The 23,846-nt window shown below is 42.6% G+C and overlaps 1 protein-coding gene and 1 non-coding gene across 3 annotated transcripts in view; both read right to left on the bottom strand.

Annotated features, from left to right (window-relative positions):
• Positions 1–3,643: 3,643 nt before the first annotated feature.
• Trnas-uga (transfer RNA serine (anticodon UGA)) lies at positions 3,644–3,718 on the bottom strand. Its single transcript has one exon. It is a non-coding gene; the product is annotated as a tRNA-Ser (tRNA).
• Positions 3,719–8,431: 4,713 nt separating this feature from the next.
• Positions 8,432–23,846, bottom strand: part of LOC126260146 (NHL repeat-containing protein 2) — a 180,189-nt gene continuing 164,774 nt past the window's right edge. Inside the window, exons 10-11 of one of the 2 annotated variants that reach the window (XM_049957401.1) lie at positions 22,220–22,403; positions 8,432–9,273 (exon numbers count right to left, since the gene is read on the bottom strand). In XM_049957401.1, the coding sequence (XP_049813358.1) occupies positions 9,035–9,273; positions 22,220–22,403 (423 nt within the window). In that variant the 3' untranslated portion in view covers positions 8,432–9,034. Of the gene's footprint in view, positions 9,274–22,219; positions 22,404–23,846 lie in introns of those variants that run through there. The other variant, XR_007546610.1, reaches the window with a different exon arrangement.

The following is a 23,846-nucleotide window of genomic DNA, read 5'->3' as shown; positions in this document are numbered from 1 at the left end:
CTTGCTGAAAGATAATTTTGGGGCGCCTTGAAGGTGTGGCACATCCAACAGCCATTAACATGTCAGAAATGTAGTACCTACTGTCCAAATTACCGGATATGAGTTGTGTATCCAATGGCATCCGATACCATCACACAATGTGCAGGGCACATGATGGTGGATGCACTGGAGCAATGTTCATTCTCCTTGGACCCTCCACACAGTTGCACCTCTTGTGCAGCTGCGAGGTGCCACTCCTGTGTTGAGTTGTCAACAAGTGCACCACTCTCTAGAGCCATTAAGGGATAGCCAAAACAGTGTTGCTTTGCTGACTGCCCACGATACTTGAGACATTGTTACACTGTGGCTGTAATGCAATGTGGCTCTATAATGCTATGCACCCAAGCAAACAATGTCTTCTTCGGTGCAGGTTGCAAGGGGCTATTGAGATCTTCCATGCTGTTTACTCCGTCTGTACCCCATAAATTCCATATTCACATGACAATCTGGGATCACGACCGATGTGTTCAGCAATATCCCATAATGGTAAACCAGTCTTGGGTGTCCACAGTCCTGCCATTGTCAAATTCTGAAACGTACCATTAGACATTTCTCCTTTTCCACATGAGGTCTAACATAATCTCACAGAAAATCAACTCTCAATGGGATTTCTGAATGAGAAAATTGTGATGCAATCCTTCCTTATATACAGAACATAGATTGTGTTACTCCTATCTAGTATGGGCGCCAGTGCTTGGTTGGTTGGGTGGAGGGGACCAAGCAGTGAGGTCATCGGTCCCATCAGATAGGGATGGAAGTTGGGCATGCCCTTTCAAAGGAACCAACCCAGCATTTGCCTGAAGTGATTTAGGGAAATCACAGAAAAATTATACCAGGATGGCGAGGCTTGGGTTTGACAGTGCTGATATGCTAATAATTTGTGTATCTAAGCACTTAGTACCAAGTTGTTTGTTGCAGGCCCCTTCATGGTGCTCCAGTTTTAGTGTCCAGCATTGTAGCTACCTGATATCACATTTTTAACAGTATTACAGAAATTGTGCTTGATTTTGTGATGTGAACCTGCTTAGAACACAAAGGATCATCCTAGCGTTTTTTTCTGAAAATTAGGTATGGTAATATACGCACACATAACTAGGCTCGAAAAATATTGTTGTGATTGACAAGTACTACTCAGCAAAAATAGTATGCATCTGCTCCAGGGAAATGGGCAGCTTGGCAAGCAATATTTCATGTGGAAAGGATGCGATGTACCAAATTGTGCTTACAGCAAGTTCTCAAGTGTAGTAGGTCACTCTTTAAATTAATTTAAATTTGCCTTGTGAAATATGATGCACAGGTGTCGATGCCATAACTGCAGTTAAGGGTTAAAAAAGGGGGTCAGACACAATGTAATGGGAGAAGGAGTGTGACTAGGAGAACTTAAGTGAAATAAAATCTGTTGAATGTATTTTAAAAACAATGGCCTACGTCCAGGAAGAAAAATGACAAATGTCACAGAAAGGTGTGAATAATGGACAGTGATAATTTGGGCATTGATATACCTCTTCATGGCAAAGGTGAAAACGTTATTGAGGTTTTGCTATTGTGTTAAGCAGTGCCAGTGAAATGCAGGTCTTATCACTCCTGTACACCAGGAAATACATTAGGGAAGCCAATATTTCATAATGTTTTAATGAATATCAAAGTGAATTTCTTCATGTACACCTCACACAGCAGGCAATGCGAAAGTTTTTGTGATTAGATCTGTGCATACTCTATATATGCAGTGTAAGCAGAGACTTAACTATTCATACAACTTTCATCAGTTGACAGCCTGTGAATGTCACACTGGAAAGGACAGTTGTGTTGAACAGTTGTTTTATACTGTGCAAGCAAAGTTTGCTTCCGAAACTTCATATCAGCGCACACTCCGCTGCAGAGTGAAAATCTCATTCTGGAAACTTTGCTTCCGCCGTTTGCTGATAGGTGGCGACAGCGGTTGAAAGAAACAGATCGCAGACGTCAGGCAGTTAGCTTGGACCTCGGTCAACATAACCTCATTCAAACTTGGTCGATTTGTGTCTGCATAATAAAGTTGTTCTTGATTGAAAATGTCAGTTTACGAGCCAAATTATCGTCACTTGCGGGAGGTGTTACTGTTTTGTTTCAATATGAAGAAAATAGTGGCAGAGTCTCATTGAATGCTCTCGAGTACGTATGGTAAGGACGCTGTTAGTGAAAGAACGTGTCGTGAGTGGTTTCAACGCTTCAAGAACAGTGATTTTAATGTTGTAAACTGGCATAGTGATGGAAGAGAGAATGTTTTTGAAGATGCAGAATTGGAGACATTGCTGAGTGAAGACTCGTGTCAAACTCGAGAAGAATTGGCACAGTTAGTGGGAGTGACACAGCAAGCCATTTCAAAACATCTCAAGGCAATGGGCATGATTCAGAAAGAAGGAACTTGGGTCCCATGAAAGCTGAAACCAAGAGGCGTTGTACGGCATTTGTGTGTTTGTGAATAGTTGCTTCAGAGGCAAAGACGGAAGGGATTTCTGCATTGCATTGTGACCAGGTATGGAATATGGGTTCATTACGATAACCCTAAATGCAAAATGTCTGGGGATATCCCAGCCATGCTTCCACGTCGATGGCCGAACCGAATATTCACAGCTCCAAGATCATACTCTGCATTTGGTGGGACCAGCTCAGCGTCGTGTACTATGAGGTGTTAAAACCAAGTGAAACAATCACAGGTGCTCGTTATTGAACACAATTATTGCGTTTAAGCAGAGCATTAAAAGACAAATGGCCGCAATTCAGTGAGGCACGATAAAGTGATTTTGCAGACAATGCTTCGACCCCACACTGCAAAAAGAGGTCAAAACATCCTCGGAAACATTAAAATGGGAAGTCCTACCCCACCCGTCATATTCTCCATACATTGCTCTCTCTGACTATCACCTGTTTAGATCAATAGTGCATCGCCTGGCTAATCAACACTTCCGATCTCACGAAGAAGTCACAAATTGGATCAATTCGTGGATCGCTTCAAAAGATGAACAATTTTTTCAACGCGGGATTTGTACACTGCCCGAAAGATGGGAGAAAGTAGTGGCCAGCGATGGAAAATACTTTGAATGACACATGTGTAACCAATTTGTTTCATGAAAGCCTCAAGTGTTGGGGAAAAAATGTTGTAGATAAAAGACTGTCAACATCTGTGTCATAGTGCTTCAGAGAGATAATGTTAGACCTCAAGATCACCCATCATTAATGTCATGCAGTTTTATTACTTATTGACGAGATTACTAGAGTGTAGAAAGTAGGAGGGAAATCGACACTTTACTAACTCTTATTTTGGCCACCTTGATGCAGATGGAGGTCAGCGTGGCTCTAAAGGTGGGGGGTGGCTTATGACACCTCTGCCCCCAACCTCTCTTGAAAGATGAAAGACATTACAGTAAGAGCTTTAATATTTTTACATATATCAATTTCTAAATTTCTCAGATTAGTTTTGGACAATAAAGTAATATGAAAATGAAGTGTATTGAAATGGCAAGGAATTCTACAAAATTACAAGCTATGAGGCACTATCCAAAATTTTCAGGACTGGTGCTGCCATCTGTTTAAAACCTGAAACTTCCTGGCAGATTAAAACTGTGTGCCCGACCGAGACTCGAACTCGGGACCTTTGCCTTTCACGGGCAAGTGCTCTACCAACTGAGCTACCGAAGCACGACTCACGCCCGGTACTCACAGCTTTACTTCTGCCAGTACCTCGTCTCCTACCTTCCAAACTTTACAGAAGCTCTCCTGCGAACCATGCAGAACTAGCACTCCTGAAAGAAAGGATATTGCGGAGACATGACTTAGCCACAGCCTGGGGGATGTTTCCAGAATGAGATTTTCACTCTGCAGTGGAGTGTGCGCTGATATGAAACTTGGTAGAGCACTTGCCCGCGAAAGGCAAAGGTCCCGAGTTCGAGTCTCGGTCGGGCACACAGTTTTAATCTGCCAGGAAGTTTCATATCAGCGCACACTCCGCTGCAGAGTGAAAATCTCATTCTGTTTAAAACCTAATGGTCACCATCATCCTCGAAGTAGATCCCATCTGCACATACACACTGGTCCCAGTGCTTCTGCCACTGGTCAAACGTTTTGTGGAAGTCCTGTTCTTTGAGGGTGATTATCACTGCCAGCTATGCTTCTTGGATTCTCTCTAGAGTGTTGAAGCAACGGCCTATCAATTTGAGTTTCTGTTTTGGGAATAACGCGAAGTCGCAAGGTGCCAAATCTGATGAGTACGGTGGGTGGGGTACAACTGCCATGTCGTTTTTTGCCAAAAAGGTTCTGGTGAGCAAGGACGTGTGACAGGGCGTGTTTTTGTGATGCAGCAGTCAGTTCACTTGATGCCCAAGTTTGGGCCGTCATTGCCACACATTTTCATGGAGCCATTGGGTGGAATGAATTCTTTGTGCACAGTTCCCTTGGTATCAAAGAAAATAATGATTTGCCCTTCACCTGTCTCACTTTTTTTGATGTTGGAGAGCCCGGGATATTCCACTGGGACGATTGTTGCTTTGTCTCTGGGTCATAATCATAAATTCAGCTCTCGTCGCTGGTGATAAACCGTGACAAGAAGGTTGGATCATCAGATGGGGTCTGATGAAGGTCCGTGCACACTTCAACACACTGTGCCTTCTAATCAGCAGTCAAGATCCTTGGCACAAATTTTGCGGTGACACGATGCATGCCCAATTCATCAGTCAACATTTGTTAATATGTCCCATAACCAATACCCACTTCATCTGCAAGGTATTGAATGGTTCGACGTCGATCCGCACGAACCAATTGTTGAAGTTTGGCAACAATGTCTGGCATTGTGCGGCTAACGGGCCTTCCAGTGTGAGCATCATCTCTTCCAGTGTGAGCATCATCTTCGACGTCTGTGCAGCCAGCGCTGAACCGAGCATGCCACTCAAAGACACGCATACGGCTCATGCGCTGTCCCCCAAACACTTATTGAATCATTGGAAGGCTCTCCATAACACTTTTCCCGTGATTCGCACAAAATTTGATACACACGCGCTGTTCTGTTTGTGGATCCATCATAAAATTGCCACACACCAAACATAGAGTATTGCGGAAATCACTGTGGACACATAACATGTCCTCCCAGCTGAATACCACTCCGCACACTGACTCATCAGATATGCAGCACTCGCCACCTAGCGGTGCAAAGATCTACTACTCCTACTTTCCAGATGACAGCACCAGTCCCGAAAATATTGGAATCCACCTCGTATGTTTAATACAGAATAACTTTCAGTTTCTTTCCCATGTGGATGTGCCTATGTCTTGACCATTTTCAGAGAATATTCCAGCCAGGTAAATGCAACCATTCACAAGCTGATTCTACCTGCATAACACACACTAACCAGGGCATGAGCTTAATCTCCTGCTCATTTCCCTGTTGTCATATCATTCTACTATGGCAGGAAGCATTGATGGAACTACTGTAATTCCTTTTTGTTATGTGATTTTTTTCTTTGTGCTGCATTTTTATTTTACACAAAAGAATGTCTAAAGCTTGGCTATTGTGATCCTATAACCAAACTCAATATTACATATTAATAGGTGTGAATGTGTCAGGTATGGAATAAACAACTGTTGTTGATATAGGTATGCTGCATGCGCATGTAATGGTGAAGTAACTTTTCCCCCTTCTGTACACGTTTGTCAATGATTTGGCTACTCTGACACAGACTGAGCTCAACTCGCACAGCTGCTTAAAACAACCTATCCAAGAAGAAAGTGTTCTTTCATGATAATGCTTGATCACATTATCTGTATAGCTGTGGCCTTACATCACACAACTGCTTTCTTTACTAGTGAAAAACTGAATGAAAAGACAGTGATTATGGATGAACAAGTCTTGTAAGTATGAAATGATGACTACATCCAAAAGACACTACGAAAAAGGATAGGTTGGAAGAGTTTCAAAGAAGTGTGCTGCATGTAGTGGAACCTGTAACTTACATGGTGATAGGTTAAGAATCACTGCTAGTACCTTACGGTATGCATAACATTTACCAAATGGAAATAGAACATCATTCCCATTATTTGGTTGAAAATTGGAGCTTTTCCTTTCTGCTGAGAAATGAGGTAGTTTTGTAATCTTTTTCTTCCTGCTACCTTTTTGATTCCAGTGTTATTTTCTTTCTCTCTTATTCATGACTTTACTCCACTTTTTTGTTGTGATCATCAGCAAGGTTTCATTTAGGTCTCTTTAAGATTTTTTCTTGCCTTAGCTTCCTACATTTCTTTTTCATCTCATTATCATTTGTTGCTTAAGAGAATGAATACTATACATACATTGTCAGTGTTTTGGTCACCTGCTGTCAAACTCACTGTTTAATATACTCAAAAAATTGAAGCACATGTGTGTTGACTGGTGCGCAAAACTTAAAGTCGAAAATGTCTTCTGCTTGATGTGTCACTGCCAAGTAACATACCTTGATGAAACTTGGGCCATATATGGAAAGAACTGCTACACTATAGTACAGAAGGTAGGAGGAAGAAATATGGAATGAGATGAACAGAAATGAAATTTTTATTCAAAGACAATATTTACACTGAAATCACCACAATTTCTGATGTTCCCCTGGATATTACAAAAGGCGAGATATGGTTCTTAATAGGGTGTGTGAGTTCTTGTGGTAGGCAGGTCCATTCCTCCAGCAGCATGGCTGACAACTGCCAGATAGTCATTAGTGCATATGGACAGGTACACATGCTTGATAGTATTTAAATTGGGAACAGGCAGGCTAGTCAATCCGCTGAAAGTCCACTCATTCCAAGAGCTGCTCCACCTTTGCTGTTTGATGTGGTTGCACACTGTCACAAATAAAAATAATGTCAGGGTCAAAAGCACTGCTCAAAAGATACACTTGGGTAAGGAGTACAGTGTTAAAATAATAGTGACTGCTGAATGGACTGTGTTCAAATATTTAGGAGTTAGTGTGTCCACGCAACATTATGTATTCCCACACCATAACAACTGGGCCACCAAAATGATCATGTTTGACAACGTTCCTGGGCACATTACATGTTTCTACATCTTGGCATATGGTGGTATGTTCAGAATCATTTTCAACACTGAAATTGCTCTAATCTGAAAAGAGCATGCCTCACTCCTCTTGGGTCCAGTCCCTATGCTCTGGGCACGATTGTAAATCTCTGAACACGGTACACTCACTGATCAACGTTATTGTGACACTGCACTCCATTCCCATGTGCATCGTTTCAGGGGTGCATTCGGCCCTGATGTCTTTTTTATGGATAACAATGTGCAATGCGTTGGACAGTGCAGATGAACGAGCTCTTGGAATGAGAGGATATTCGGTGAATCGACTGGTCTGCCCATTCCCCAGACTTGAATCCCATCAAGTATGCATTGGATGAATTGGGGAGACATATTGCAGCATGTTCACATGCACCAACAACCATCCAGCAGTTGCCAACTGCGGTGGAGGAGGAGTGGAACTCCCTACCACAAGAACTCCTTACCAACCTTGTTACTGGCATAGGAGCAAATTCCACAGCATGCATTGCCACCCGTGTTGATCATGCACCCTGTTAAAAAACCATATTCTGTCTTTTGTAATATCCATGGGATGGTCATAAAAGGTGGTGAATTCAGTGTAATTATTGTCTTTGAATAAAAGTGTCATTTCTATTCATCCCAATGCGTATTTCTGTCAGTTATGTTCTGTACTGTGTTGTACTGTAGCAGTTATTTCTAAATACTGTCTAAGTTTGAATATAATAGAGGGAAACATTCCACGTGGGAAAAATATGTCTAAAAACAAAGATGATGTAACTTACCAAACGAAAGCGTTGGTATGTTGATAGACACACAAATAAACACAAACACACACACAAAATTCAAAATTTCCCCCTAAGGTAAGTCTTTCCGCTCCCGGGATTGGAATGACTCCTTACCCTCTCCCTCCCTCTTTCCTGATGAAGCAACCCTGAATTTTGTGTGTGTGTTTGTGTTTATTTGTGTGTGTATCAACATACCAACGCCTTCGTTTGGTAAGTTACATCATCTTTGTTTTTAGATATACTGTCTAAGTTTCATTGAGCTGTCTTACTTGCAGTGACACATTAAGCAAAAATCATTTTCATGCTTAAGTTTGCACTGTAGTGTACTTTATGTGCTTTCCACTCACTCTATAACTCCACAGATGAGTGGTAGTCTTTACCCATTCCATTCTTGGTAATACATGAAGGAATTCCATTTCAAATTAACTTAAAATCATAATATGTGACTTAAATACTAAACTAACTTTATGTTCCTGTTACATCAACTGCACACACTCTAATTAAGCCAAAGGAAAATCTTTTGATAGTGTCCAGGTTCTCAACAGTTATTGAATAAGCATTTGTCCTTAGATCTCATAAAATAATGAGATTATTATTAAATATATTATGCTTTTATTCAAAGCCACCTAAAGAAATTAATACATGTTTAGTTCCAGCTGCAAGAAATGTTATTTAACTCCTCGTTTTTTCGTTCTCTTTCTCTGCTTGCAACTGATGTGAGGCATTTATTTTTGTTTCATTTTGTATAAATCACACCTTAACTGAAGTAATTAGTTTAAAATTAATCAGTTAATATGTGACACTGGCTGTACAATCTTTGGCAGCCAATGAAAAGTATAATAAACAGAGTACATAAATGACATGTGCTAGATACAAATAGTATTGTACAGACTGATAATTTGTGACATGACCTAATTTGCTATTTTTTAACAAATTCATTTGTACAGATTAAAAATATATTATTTTATGTTTTTGCTTTCTACATTATTATCAGGTGTACTGTAGAACAGTACAGTTACTTCAATTGTGAGTTACAAGTACCTGAAAATATTTTCTGTGTGTGTTTCCCTCAAAAGGAATAATGTCTTCAGGATTTCCATAACTGAATTGCACTGTTAATAAGCAACGAAATAAGTGCACATTGATTACCTATATAACAGTGTTATGATACTATGTATTTGAAACTGTCACTAATTACTGTGGGTGCAGCAGTATCATAATGAACAGTACACAGAAACTGTAGATTCTTCATAAGACACTCATTGTTAGCTCTACACAGGTACATCCGAAAAACCATTACTGCAGACGTTGATTGATTTTCTTTGGCTTTTGGTACTGTTAGTTCAACATCTAATTCTTTTTTGTACTCTCCACTTAAATTATTGGACTGCCATTCCTCATCTGCAACAAAAATATGACAAGTTTATCAAAATCTATTTGGGAGATAAAAAACTATAGGGCATAAAGCCTAATATGTTGTGCAGGACAGGAAACTGGTCTTTTTAAGTGGGGAACCTAAGCCTGAAAGTGTTGGCTTAAGTACTGCGGAGCATTGAAGTTTGAGAGTATTAGTTCACTTACTCTGTATTGCATTTGTTAGCTTATTAGTCACGCAAAATATAGCCATCAGTGTACTATAGTTCCATGTTCTCACTATAACTGGCTAATTGTGTCACATACTAATCCAATAATGTTGTCAACAGCATTATGACATGTACTAGCAGCCAAGTAACAAGATGACTGATGTGCTACCTGCCTACAGTGAATATTGTGGGAATGGCAGGGCAGCTGTATAATTGTATCAGAATGGGTTCCCAACAGAAATGCTCTGCATCATTTAATGTTTGTAGCAACTGATAGAGACCAGAAAGTTGCAGGTAGATATGGTACTGTCACAATTGACAGAGACCAAAAAGTTGCAGGCAGGTATGGTACTGTATTCTCCACATTTACTATTTCTGCAATTGCAGAGTGTACATACAACAAAGTGAACTTTCTGTGATCGTTACATTTTCCTGTGAGACTGTAGAAATGTGAGGTATTGGGGGGGGGGGGGGCGGGGGGGGGGGGGGGGAGGGGAATTTACTGTATGTATGGTAAGCCATATGAAAAGCATTTCAATTGTTCTTCATTTTTGTCCATTAGTATCAAATGGCTGCCTTTGAAGAGGACCCATCCACTGGCACTCACAGAGTGGCACAAGCATTTGGGTCAACTCATGCTAAAGTGCACAAGATCTTTGAAGTCTACTGCCCAGTGTCTTGTCAATAAGATAAAAATGTACTTTTTTAAATGGAGGCAGTGTAAATATTTTTTATAATAACGAAGTGAAATTATTATTATGTGGGGATTTTGATATTAAGTGTTTAGTTGAAAGTGAAGAAAAAGGACTTTCACTAAACAGTTTTCACATGAAACCACTCTTTTAGGACACCACTAGAATAAAAAAGTCTTCATCTTCCATATTAGATTAATAATATAATAGAGGGAAACATTCCACGTGGGAAAAATATATCTAAAAACAAAGATGATGTGACTTACCGAACGAAACCGCTGGCAGGTGTCTGTCTATGTGGTGTGTGTCTATGTGGTGTGTGCCTATCGACCTGCCAGCGCTTTCGTTCAGTAAGTCACATCATGTTTTTAGATATATTAGATTAATATCTACACAAATATTGAAAATGGCATCATTGAGGCTCTAAATGTAAACTTAGGTATTTCAGATCACAGAACACTCGTAACATGTATAAATTCTTGTATACAGCAGGTAGCAAAAAATAACGGAATGAAAGTGGCAGTCTACACAGAAAAGGTGAATTTTTTATTCAAGTGTTAACAAAAGAAACCTAAGAAAATGTATTTTCAAAACAAATACCAGTGTATATCAGTTGCTATCACAGTACCTGGTCAAATTCTGGAACCATGTATATTAACTAAACAAAGAAAAGAGCAACACTTCACAGAATTGTTCAGATATATAAGAAAATCTATATGGTTGTGATTAAAAAAGCTAAGAAGGTACAAAATTTTAGGAACATTGAACAAATTGAAATCAATATGGAATGTTGTAAAAGAAAACGTTAAAAATCAAGATGAAACAATGGAAAGTCCGTACCTTCTTGTGCCACACATACTTTGTTGAAACTCATATCTAACTACCACCGCCCCACTCTCTCTCTTCCTATATTCCAGCATGCACATACTGAACTACATAATCCAGTTACAACTGCTGCCCCTTTCGTCACACATATCCACCCACCAACCTGTACCCGACAACTATAGTATTTTTATTTATTTTTCTTTTGGATCTCATTAAGCTTTTATGTCAATTTTAGTTTGCTTTTGTCTTCCACTATTGGTCCTACTACCTCAGGTCGCACCTTTTTTTATTTGCATCTCAACCGTTTCACCTCTTTGTGATTTTTTTTCCACATATTTTTTGGCGTTTTTTTCTTTAACCTCGACTCTGGATCGTTGTTCTTTTCATATGGCCCAATACAGAAACGTTTCCTTATCCCTATCTAGAACCCAGCCCCAAATGTTGTTGCCTCACTTATGGATGGCCTGACAAACAAATTACCAGTCTCCGGTTGCAACCCTTCCTTCCATAATGATTGCCATCTGTTCAGATTGCATCAGTCCGTAGCCCTCACCAACGTAGCCATGTAAAACCATATAAATGAGGCCCAAACCTCCTTGCAATACCCACTCTCTATCTGAATATTTCTTCATCCCCTCTCCCAGACAAACTCCTGCCTTCCAGAAACTAGAGCAGCATGCACAATACTTCCTCAACAAACTCTCCTACCTTTTCACCACCTACTGCCACCTTGGACTACTGCTATTCATCACTTTTACAAGAACCTCCATCAAATGTCCCCCGCATTCACTCACAGCTGACAAACAATGCCTCACAGACCTACTATATTTACATCTTCAGGAACTCCCTCCTACCACCACACAGAATCCAGAACGACACACAAAATACTGCCATGAAGCTGTCCTCCAAAATCCTCAGTCTCACTTTAGTATCAGTCCTTTCCAAACGCCTCACCTTTTAACCCGCTCCCAAATTCAATCATGCTGGACTTGTTAAAGATCTTCTCCCAGTTCTTACAGTGGAAACTCTTTTTCACCACTAACCCTATCAGTCAGACTCAATCCACAAGCAATACTGAACCTTGCCCGACTCAATCCCTCAATCATCCCTTGTCAACTTTCCAGAATTTACTAACCTTAAACCTCGCCTCACCATCATTCTCCAAATCCCTCAACATGGAAACCAACCTTATATTCACAGAGAGAACCACATTCCACCACCTACAAACAGATCCAGACCTTATCATCATACCTGCTGACACTGACTCCACCACTGTGGTTATGAACTGCAGGGATTATGTTGCAGAGAGTCCCTGTCAGCTGTCACTTACAAACCTTGTGCAGTAACCACATTCCAGAAATCCAACAGGATCACCAGTCCCTCCTCAAATCTTTAGGTCCATCCAAGGATCTCTCCCCTGAGTCTCTCTCTCCTCATAACCACCACTCCCCCATTCTTACCTTCTTCATACTTCCTCAAGTCTATAAATCCAACCACTCAGGACACTTCATTGTGGCCAATTACTGTACCCCCTCTGTGAGAATCTCTGCTCTTGTGGACCAACATATTCAACCTTTTACCCATTATATACCATCCTCTAAGAGACACCAATCATTTCCTCCACCTACTCTCCACAGTTCCTGTTTGTTTCCCTCCAACACACTGCTCATCACTGTCGATGCAACCTCGATCTGCACTAACATCTCCAATGCTCACAGCCTCGCCACTATTGCACACTATCTTTCCCAATGCCCGACTGACTCTAAACCTACAACCTCCTTCCTGGTTACCATGACCAGCTATATCATCACCAATAATTACTTCTCCTTTGAAGGCTTCAACTACAAACAAATCTGTGGTACAGCAATGAGAACCTACATGGCACCAACAACGACAAACTCTCGGCACAGATAAAAGGAATTTTAAAAAAATTGTCTTCCTTTAAGGATGCAGAGTTCAAATGTATATGATCAGCTCCTACTGTAGTGTAAACACATACTTGCAACAAACCTGTAGCAAATAACTATAGTACAAAAGTTCTGGTAGAATGTAAAAACTTTATGCATAAAGGAGATCATTCACTGAAAAGCAGAAGCACTGAGTCCTCGACAGGCACACACAAAAGAGAAAGAAAACTTGCTAGCTCTCTGAAGTATCCTTTCTTGAGCTAGAATACAAATACATACACAAACACGGGCAAGCACACACATGCCTGTGCTCCTACATGGTAACAGCTGGATGTGCAATGCCAGGAATGCAGATCTGCACATAGACTGCGGTGGGATGGGTAGACGGAGAAAGGGGTAGGAGGCAGAGACAGGGGTTAGGGGTGAGTGGCAAGTGGCTTAAAGGGAGGTGGCTGATATACTGGCTATGATTACAGGAGTAAGGGGTAGCAGGTGCACAGGCTAGGCATGGGATGAATGGGTGTTGCAGCTGATGGGGACCAGTGCATGATGGTGAGTTGGATATGTGAATTGGGAGGGTGTGACAGGACAGAGGAAGGGGAAACTGCTGGGTGGAGGTTGTGGGGATAGTGGGTTAATTGAGATTGAGGCTATGAGGTTTACGGGAGCAAAGGCTGTATTGCAAGGATAAGTCCGATCTGCATGGTTCAGAAAAGCTGGTGGTGGAGGGAAGGATCCAGATGGCCCGGGTTGTGAAGCAGCCACCGAAATTGAGCATGTTGTGCTAAACCGCATGTTGGGCCACCAGGTGGTCAACTTTGTTCTCAGCCACAGTTTGGCAGTGGCCATTCATTCTGGTGGGCAGCTGATCAGTTTTCATACCAACATAAAAAGTTGTGCAGTGACTGCAGCAGAGTTGGTATATGGGACTTAACATCTGAGGTCATCAGTCCCCTAGAACTTAGACCTACTTAAACCTAACTAACCTAGGGACATCACACACATCCATGCCCAAGGCAGGATTCGAACCTGCGACCATAGCAGTCGCGCGGTTCCAGACTGAAGCGCCTAGAACCGCTCGGCCACACCGGCCGGCAGTTGGTATATGATGTGTCTGCTTCACACTGGTGGCCTTGCCTCTGGTGGGGTAGGGCAAGCCTCTGACAGAACTAGAGTAGGAAGTGTTGGGTGGGTGGACTGGGCAGGTCTTGCAACTGTGTCTTCCACATACCTGTGGCAAGTGGTTGGGAGTGGGAGTCACATAGTGATGGAGTAGGATGTTGTGTAGGTTGAGTGGGTGACGGAACACCACTTTAGGAAAGGTGGAACGGATCTTGGGTAGGATGTCCCTCATTTTAGGGTGTGATAAGAGATAATCAGAGTCATGGCAAAGGATATGGCTCAGTTGTTCCAGTCCAGGGTGTTTAGGAAGGGTGGGAAAAATCATGGGTGGGATTTTAGGGCAATATGATAGATAATCAGAGCCATGACAAAGGATATGGTTCAGTTTTTTCCAGTCCAGGGTGATATTGGGCCACTCCTTTGTAGTTGATTCTTGGAAATGGGGGGAAGATTAGGAGTGTGTGAGGATGTGGCACTGGAAATCTGCTAGCAGACTATGTTTGGGGGGGAGGGGGGAGAAGTACATGTCTGTAAGAGTCCTCATGAGACCTTCAGCACACTGCGCAAAGGGCTTCTCGTCACTGCAAATACGCAGTCCATGGGTGGCCAGGATTTAGGGGAGGGATTTTTTGGTGCGGAAGGGACGATAGCTGTCAAAATACAGATACTGTTGGTGATTGGTGGGTTTAATATGGACAGAAGTGTGGACTGCACTATCAGATAAACAGAGGTGAATGTCCAGAAAGGTGGCATGTTGGATTGATGAGGACCAGGTGAAGCAAATGGGGGAGAAGATGTTTAGGTTGTGAAGGAATGAGGATAGAGTGTCTTGGTCCTGAGTCCCGATTATAAAGAAATTGTCAATGAACCTGAACCAGACAAGAGAGGTAAGGCCTTTGGCATGAGGGATGTTGGTGAATAAGAAGGTGGCATCAACAGTGACAAATAGGGGTCCAGGGGGTAAAGGGGTGGAGATTCTGTGAAGGAAGTAGTTGTATCTTTGATGTGAAAAGCTAGATTTTGGGCAATTGGTTGAAGGTGTTGGACAACAAGAGCAGAAATTCTTTCAATAGGAGGACAATAACCAGCTACGTTGGATTGTCTAGGATTGTTGGGTTTATGGATTATGGGAAATAAGCAGAAGGGTGATGTGTGGGGTGTCATTGGGGTGAGGAGGGAATCAGACTCAGGAGAGATGTTCTGGGATGGGACTAAAGATTTCAGTACGGAATGGAAGTTGTTTTGGACTTCTGGGATGGGATAACTATGGTAAAGCTTGTAGGTGGAGGAGTCAGACAGTTGGCAGAAGCATTTTGTTAGGTAATCACTGTGATTCATCATGACAGTGGTGGAACCACTGCCTGCATGGAGGGAGATGATTAGGTTAGGCTCCATTTTGAGATTGTGAATAGCTGTCTTTACTTCTGCTGAAAGGCTAGTGTTCTTAGAAAGGTACCTGGGGAAGGATGGTGTAGCCAAGTTGGAGGTACGGAATTCCTGGAAGGTGATGAGTGGGTGGTTAGGTGGGAGGGCGCAAGATCACAGTTGGATGGTGATGTAAACTTGGAGAGGTAAGTTCAATGTTGTATAAGGTTGTCTTTGGTTGGAGGCACTGGTGGCAAAAATATGTTTCCACTGAAAGAATTGGGACAAGAAAGTAGATCTTTGACAAATGCAACATGATTAAACTTAGGTGTGGGGCTGAAGACGAGGCCTTTGAATAGGACTGAAACTTCTGTGGGATTGGATACATTAACAACTGTTTTCGGTTCTGGTGAATGTTGGGATGGAGATAAGGAAAGGGAGACATGCCACTGCTGAACACTACCTCTCCAACATCTTTTGGACTCCAAACCACTACCTCATTCCTCAAACACCTTACCAATTATATACTGACACATAACTACTTCTCCTTTGAGGGGAAGGTGTATAAACAAATCCATGGAAGGGACATGGGCATCTGCATGGCACCCTCCTGTGCCGACCTTCTTATATGCCATCTACAGGAAACCTTCCTAGCCTCTGAAAGCCACAAACCCTTGTCTGGTTCAGGTTCACTGACAATATCTTCATGATGTTGACTCAGGACACAGACACCCTATCCTCATTCCATCACAGCCTCAACATCTTCCCTCCCAACCACTTCATGTCGTTCTCCTCCACCCAATGTGCCACCTTCCGCCTCTCTAATGGTTTCATCCAAACCTTTGTCCATATTAAACCCACTAATCACCAACATTACCTGCATTTCAATGGATGTCATCTCTTCCACACCAAGAAAACACTCCTGTACACATGAAGAAAACACTCCTGTACAGTCTGGCCATCCATGGACAGTGTATCTGCAGTGACAAGAACTCCCTTGACCAGTATGCTGAAGGTCTCATAAGTGCCTTTACAGACATGCATGAACCCCCCCCCCCCCTCTCCCAACATAGCCTACAAACAGATTTCCCATGCCATGTCCTCACACACCACTAACCTCCCATCACCCCCAAGAAATAGCCATAAAGGAGAACCCACCTTGTAAACCATGCAGCCAAGTCAATGCCTACTTCCCAGCTCAGACATCTGGATCTTTCCCTCCACCACCAATTTCCCTGAACTATGCAAATGAAAGTTATCCCTGCAACATATTCTTTGCTCCCATAACCCTCATGGCCTCAGTCTTCATTAACTCACCGTCCTCACACCCTTCATCCAACAGTTTCCCCTTCCTCTCTCCTGGACTGCAATAACAGAATCATATCCTTCACCGCAGCTTTGATTATCTATCATCGTGCCCTGAAATGAAGGACATCCTACCCAAGATCCTTCCCATCCTTCTTAAAATGGCGTTCCATTGCCCAGCCAACCTACACAACCTCCTAGTCCATCCCTATGCCACTCCTACTCCAAACCCCTTGCACAAGGATCATATCTCTGTGGAAGACCCAAATGGAAGACATGTGCCTAATCAACCCAGCAATTAATTCCTTCTCCTGTCCTGTCACAGTGTTATTCATCAGAGGCAGGGCCATCAGTGGAAACAGGCATGTCATATGCCAACTCTGCTGCAATACCTGCACAGCTTCTTATGTGACTGACAACCAACCAGCCATCAGCCAGATCTAATGGTCCCTGCCAACTATGGCCAAGAACAAAGTTGACCACACAGTGGCACAACATGGAGCTGAGCACATGTTTGATTTCAATGGTTGCTTCACAACGTGGGTCATCTGGACCCATCCCTCCACCACCAGCTTTTCTGAACTACACACATGGGAATTATCCTAGCAATACATCCTGCATTCCCATAACCCTACTGGCCTCAATCATAATTAACTCACAGTGCTGACACCCTCCACCCAGCAGTTTCCTCTTGCTCTGTTCTCTCACTCCTTCGCAATACATGCATATGCTTCACCTTCATCATATACCACTTCCCACTGGCTGTGATACCCATTTGCCAAGCCTGGATACCTACCAGCTGCTCTCCCTCTGCATTATTAGCCAGAAAACTGGTTGCTTTCCTCCACGCGAACGAAACTTGTCTAGCTTGAATGGGGAAACCAGATGGCACTGTGGTTGGCCCGCTAGATGGTGCTGCCATAGGTCAAACGGATATCAACTGCATTTTTTAAAATAGGACCTCCCATTTTTATTACATATTCATGTAGTACGTAAAGAAATATGAATGTTTTAGTTGGACCACTTTTTTCGCTTTGTGATAGATGGCGCTGTAATAGTCACAAACATATGGCTCACAATTTTAGACGAACAGTTGGTAACAGGTAGGTTTTTTAAATTAAAGTACAGAACATAGGTACGTTTGAACATTTTATTTCGGTTGTTCCAATGTGATACATGTACCCTTGTGAACTTATCATTCCTGAGAACACATGCTGTTACAGCGTGATTACCTGTAAATACCACATTAATGCAATAAATCCTCAAAATGATGTCCGTCAACCTCAATGCATGTGGCAATACATGTAACGACATTCCTCTCAACAGCGAGTAGTTCGTCTTTCACCTTCCGTAATATTCGCACATGAATTGACAATGCGCTGATGCATGTTGTCAAGCGTTGTCGGTGGATCACAATAGCAAATATCCTTCAACTTTACCCACAGAAAGAAATCCGGGGACGTCAGATCCGGTGAATGTGAGGGCCATGGAATGTGGTGCTTCGACGACCAATCCACCTGTCATGAAATATGCTATTCAATACTGCTTCAACAGCACGCAAGCTATGTGCCAAACATCCATCATGTTGGAAGTACATTATCATTCTGTCGTGCAGTGAAACATCTTGTAGTAACGTCGGTAGAACATTACGAAGGAAATCAGCATACATTGCACCATTTAGATTGCCACCGATAAAATGGGGGCCAATTATCCTTCCTCCCATAGTGCCGCACCATACATTAACCCACCAAGGTCGCTGATGTTTCACTTGTCACAGTCATCGTGGATTTTCCGTTGGCCAATGATGCATATTTGCCAGTTTTCGTTACCGCTGTTGGTGAATGGCACTTCGTCACTAAATAGAATGCATGCAAAAAAATCTGTCATCGTCCCGTAATTTCTCTGGTGCCCAGTGGCTGAACTGTACACGACGTTCACAGTCGTTGCTATGCAATTCCTGTTGTATAGAAATATGGTACGGGTGCAATCAATGTTGATGTAGCATTCTCAACACCGACATTTTTGAGATTCCCTAACTCTCATGCAATTTGTCTGCTACTGATGTGTGGATTAGCCGCGACAGCAGCTAAAACACCTACTTGGGTGTCATCATTTGTTGCAGGTCGTGGTTGACATTTCACATGTGGCTGAACACTTCCTGTTTCCTTAAATAACTTAACTATGCAGCGAATGGTCCAGACTCTTGGATGATGTCATCCAGTATACCGAGCAGCATACATAGCACACACCCGTTGGGCATTTTGATCACAATAGCCATACATCAACACGATATCGACCTTTTCCGCAATTGGTAAACGTTCCATTTTAACACAGGTAATGTATCACGTAGTAAATACCGTCCGAACTGGCGGAATGTTACGTGATACCACATACTTATACGTTTGTGACTATTACAGCACCATCTATCACAAAGCGAAAAAAGTGGTCCAACTAAAACATTCATAATTCTTTACTACTACATGAATATGTAATAAAAAATGGGGGTTCCTATTTAAAAAAAACACAGTTGATATCCGTTTGACCTATGGCACGCCATCTAGCGAGCCAACCATAGTGCCATCTGGTTTCCCCCTTCAAGTTAGACATGTTTTGTGCTTTGTAGTTTTTTCATTTGATGCTTATTTCATGAGATATTTGGCCCGGTTACTATCAATGGACCACCCTGTATATATAAATCGGAAAGCTGAAAAACTGTACACTGCAATGAGGCTTACTCTTTGCTTGAAGCCTTATTATATGGGATGCATTGCAAAAGAAATTTATCATGATTAAGGAGAACCTCCAGGAATGGAAAACAAGGCAAAATATACAATGATCAGACAGAACATTATGACCTACTACTGATATAAACCTATCAGGTGATAGCAGAATCACCTGGTGAGGAATGACTGCTAGACACACACATGTGCAGTGTATGTAGTATCAGTGAGCATTCTGTCCACATGTAGAATGAGGAAGGCATGCAATCTATCCGAGTCTGACAGAGGGCAGACTGATGGATCAGAGGCTTGGCATGAGCATTTTGGGAACTGCATGACTTGCTGGGTGTTGGAGGAGTGCTATTGTGAGTGCCTTCAACATGTGGTGAAACCTCATCCAGACATTGTAGAACTGGGCGGCCACCCCTCATTACAGATGTTGGACAAGCAGTGAAATGTATTGGAACTAATTATAGACTTTAATGTCTGAACACACAGTACACTGAGCATGCCTAATGAAGCACCTCCGCTACTGCTGACACATACATGTTCCTATGTTAACAATATGACGTCGGCAACTACGACTGAAATGGGCATGTGACCACTGGTACTGGATGTTGGTGTAGTCTTTACAGTGCGAATCTGTCATCTTCCAGGGGAACACCTCCTTGACACCTGTAGTGTGGGACAGAGAAAAGCTGGTAGTGGCATCCGTGTGTCCAGTGGAGCTTCTGCACAGCGGCATGACAAACAAGGAGTATCGTACACTGATTGCAGACCATTTATAACCCTTCATGATGATCATGTTTCCCAATGGCTGTGGCATTTTTCAACAAGATAATGCACCATGTCACAAGGCCAGGAGTGTGATGGAATGGTTTCAGGAAGAGTGTGGCAAGTTCCAATTGATGTGCTGCCCCCCATCCCCCAACTTTCCAGATCTACACCCTATCAGACACAACTGGGACGTGATTGGACGTGACATCAGAGCTCATCGTCCCCCTCCCCAGAATTTATGGGAGTTAGATGACTCGTGTGCAGATGTGGTACCAACTCCTTCCAGCAACCTAACAAGGCCTTATTGCTTCTATGCCATAATGCGTCACCACTGTTATCTGTGCCAAAGGTGCACATACCGGCTATCAGGTAGGTGGTCATAATGTTCTGGCTGATCAGTATATATTAAACTGTTCAAAATTTTTGGCTGTTGTCAGCTCAATATGTATTCAACGCATGGTAACAAAAAAGTAAATCACAGGTAATAACCATATTAGCAGAAGTCTGAAGTTTTGACAGTGGGCAGTCTCAGATCTTTGAATGTCCTGGAGCTTGAGAAGATACACTACTGGCCATTAAAATTGCTACACCAAGAATAAATGCAGATGATAAACGGGTATTCATTGGACAAATATATTATACTAGAACTGACATGTGATAACATTTTCACGCAATTTGGGTGCATAGATCCTGAGAAATCAGTACCCAGAACAACCACCTCTGGCCGTAATAACGGCCTTGATACACCTGGGCATTGAGTCAGACAGAGCTTGGATGGCGTGTACAGATACAGCTCCCAAGCAGCTTCAACACGATGCCACAGTCCATCAGGAGTAGTGACTGGCGTCTTGCGTATTGTGACGAGTCAGTTGCTCGGCCACTATTGACCAGACGTTTCAATTGGTGAGAGATCTGGAGAATGTGCTAGCCAGGGCAGCAGTCAAACATTTTCTGTATCCAGAAAGGCCCGTACAGGACCTGCAACATGCGGTCATGCATTATCCTGCTGAAATGTAGGGTTTCGCAGGGATCGAACGAAGGGTAGAGCCACGGGTCGTAACACATCTGAAATGTAACGTCCACTGTTCAAAGTGCCGTCAATGCGAACAAGAGGTGACCAAGAGGTGTGACCAATGGCACCCCATACCATCATGCCTGGTGATACGCCAGTATGGCGATGACGAATACACGCTTCCAATGTGCGTTCACAGCAATGTCGCCAAACACGGATGTGACCATCATGATGCTGTAAAAAGAACGTGGATTCATCCGAAAAAATGAAGTTTTATCATTCATGCACCCAGGTTTGTCACTGAGTACACCATCGCAGGCGCTCCTGTCTGTGATGCAGTGTCAAGGGTAACCACAGCCATGGTCTCCGAGCTGATAGTCCATGCTGCTGCAAATGTCGTCGAACTGTTCATGCAGATGGTTGTTGTCCTGCAAATGTCCCCATCTGCTGACTCAGGGATTGAGACGTGGCTGCACAATCGTTACAGCTATGTGGATAAGATGCCTGTCATCTCGACTGCTAGTGATACGAGGCCAGTGGGATCCAATACGGCGTTCCATATTACCCTCCTGAACCCACCGATTCCATATTCTGCGAACAGCCATTGGATCTCGACCAACGTGAGCAGCAATATCACAATACAATAAACAGCAATCGCGATAGGCTACAATCCGACCTTTATCAAAGTCGGAAACGTGATAGTACGCATTTCTCCTCCTTACACGAGGCATCACAACAATGTTTCACCAGGAAACGCCGGTCAACTGCTGTTTGTGTATGAGAAATCAGTTGGAAACTTTCCTCAAGTTAGCACGTTGTAGGTGTCGCCACCGGCGGCAATCTTGTGTGAATGCTCTGTAAAGCTAATCATTTGCATATTACAGCATCTTCTTCCTGTCGGTTAAATTTCGCATCTGTAGCATGTCATCTTCGTGGTGTAGCAATTTTAATGGCCAGTAGTGTATTAATAAGAAGTCAATACATCATGTTAATAGAACTACTCTAAAATGGTTTAATAAAAGTGTTGGCAGTGATTTACCAGGAAACTCAAGTGCCCATTTTTGGGGAGCATCTGGAGTCAATGATAAGCCTTCATCAAGACCAACAATAAATTTCAGTTTGGCTTTTCCTCCATTAGGATGTATTTTAGCAATTTTAGTCTGGACACAATTTCTTGGTGCTCTTGTCTTCTTCTTATACATATTAGAAATATGAACATCCACCTACAACAGAAAAAATCAGTGAGATTAAACATTAACTCTTAGAGAATGACTATGTGAATCACTAAATAACTGAAAGAGAACAATAGAAATTCTAGTAAAACAGTTCTATGACTGAGCAGAAGAGTCCAATACCTCTACATCTGTACTTCTGATGATGACAATATATAACACAGAAACAGAAACAAAGTTTTAAATAGGAAATGAAATGGGAGCAATTACATTGAGTAGAAACAGTAGTGCTCAGCACACTTCTGATGGGAGTGTCGATCTACTATCTAAGGCCACACGTCACTCTTAAAGCAAATATATGGGGTGCACTTTTCTTCTGGCTGAATGTTAACATCCAACATTTTAGTTATCGAGGTGGGAGGCTTGGGGAGAGAAGTAGGGTGGTGTGAGTGTCAGGGAGGAGGAATGAGAGAGGGAGACTGTGAGAGGGAGCATAGGGTACATCTACATTTTTACTCTGCAAGCCACCCAACGGTGTGTGGCAGAGGGCACTTTACGTGCCACTGTCATTACCTCCTTTTCCTGTTCCAGTTGCGTATGGTTCGCGGGAAGAATGACTGCTGGAAAGCCTCCGTGCATGCTCGAATCTCTCTAATTTTACATTCGTGATCTCCTCAGGAGTCGATACCTCATCCAGAAATGCACCCTCTCAAAACCTGGACAGCAAGTTACACCACATTGCAGAGCACCTCTCTTGCAGAGTCTGCCACTGGAGTTTGCTAAACATCTCCATAACGCTATCACGCTTACCAAATAACCCTGTGATGAAACGCGCCGCTCTTCTTTGGATCTTCTCTATCTCCTCTGTCAATCCGACCTGGTACGGATCCCACACTGAAGAGCAATACTCAAGTATAGGTCGAACGAGTGTTTTGTAAGCCAACTCCTTTGTTGATGGACTACATTTTCTAAGAACTCTCCCAATGAATCCCAACCTGGCACTCGCCTTACCAACAATTAATTTTGTATGATCATTCCATTTCAAATCGTTCCATATGCATACTCCCAGATATTTTACAGAAGTAACTGCTACCAGTGTTTGTTCCGCTATCATATAATCATACAATAAAGGATCCTTCTTTCTACATATTTGCAATACATTACATTTGTCTATGTTAAGGGTCAGTTGCCACTCCCTGCATCAAGTGCATATCCACTGCAGATCTTCCTGCATTTTGCTGCAATTTTCTAATGCTGCAACTTCTCTGTATACTACAGCATCATCCGCAAAAAGCTGCATGGAACTTCTGACACTGCCCCCCCCCCCCCCCCTTTTCGGTTCAATTTGTGAATGGTTTGCAGAGGCAATGGCATTTGGTAACACACTGTATGAACTCCAGTTTCTCTGCTTTTCCATCTTCATAACTTTTCACATGGATTATATGTGAAGAAGTAACTGACAATTATGGAATTATGGTAATGATAGATCGCTAC

This window comes from Schistocerca nitens, chromosome 5 (assembly GCF_023898315.1).
Source record: "Schistocerca nitens isolate TAMUIC-IGC-003100 chromosome 5, iqSchNite1.1, whole genome shotgun sequence".
Lineage (NCBI taxonomy): Eukaryota > Metazoa > Arthropoda > Insecta > Orthoptera > Acrididae > Schistocerca > Schistocerca nitens.
This window is presented reverse-complemented; position numbering and strand designations above follow the sequence as displayed.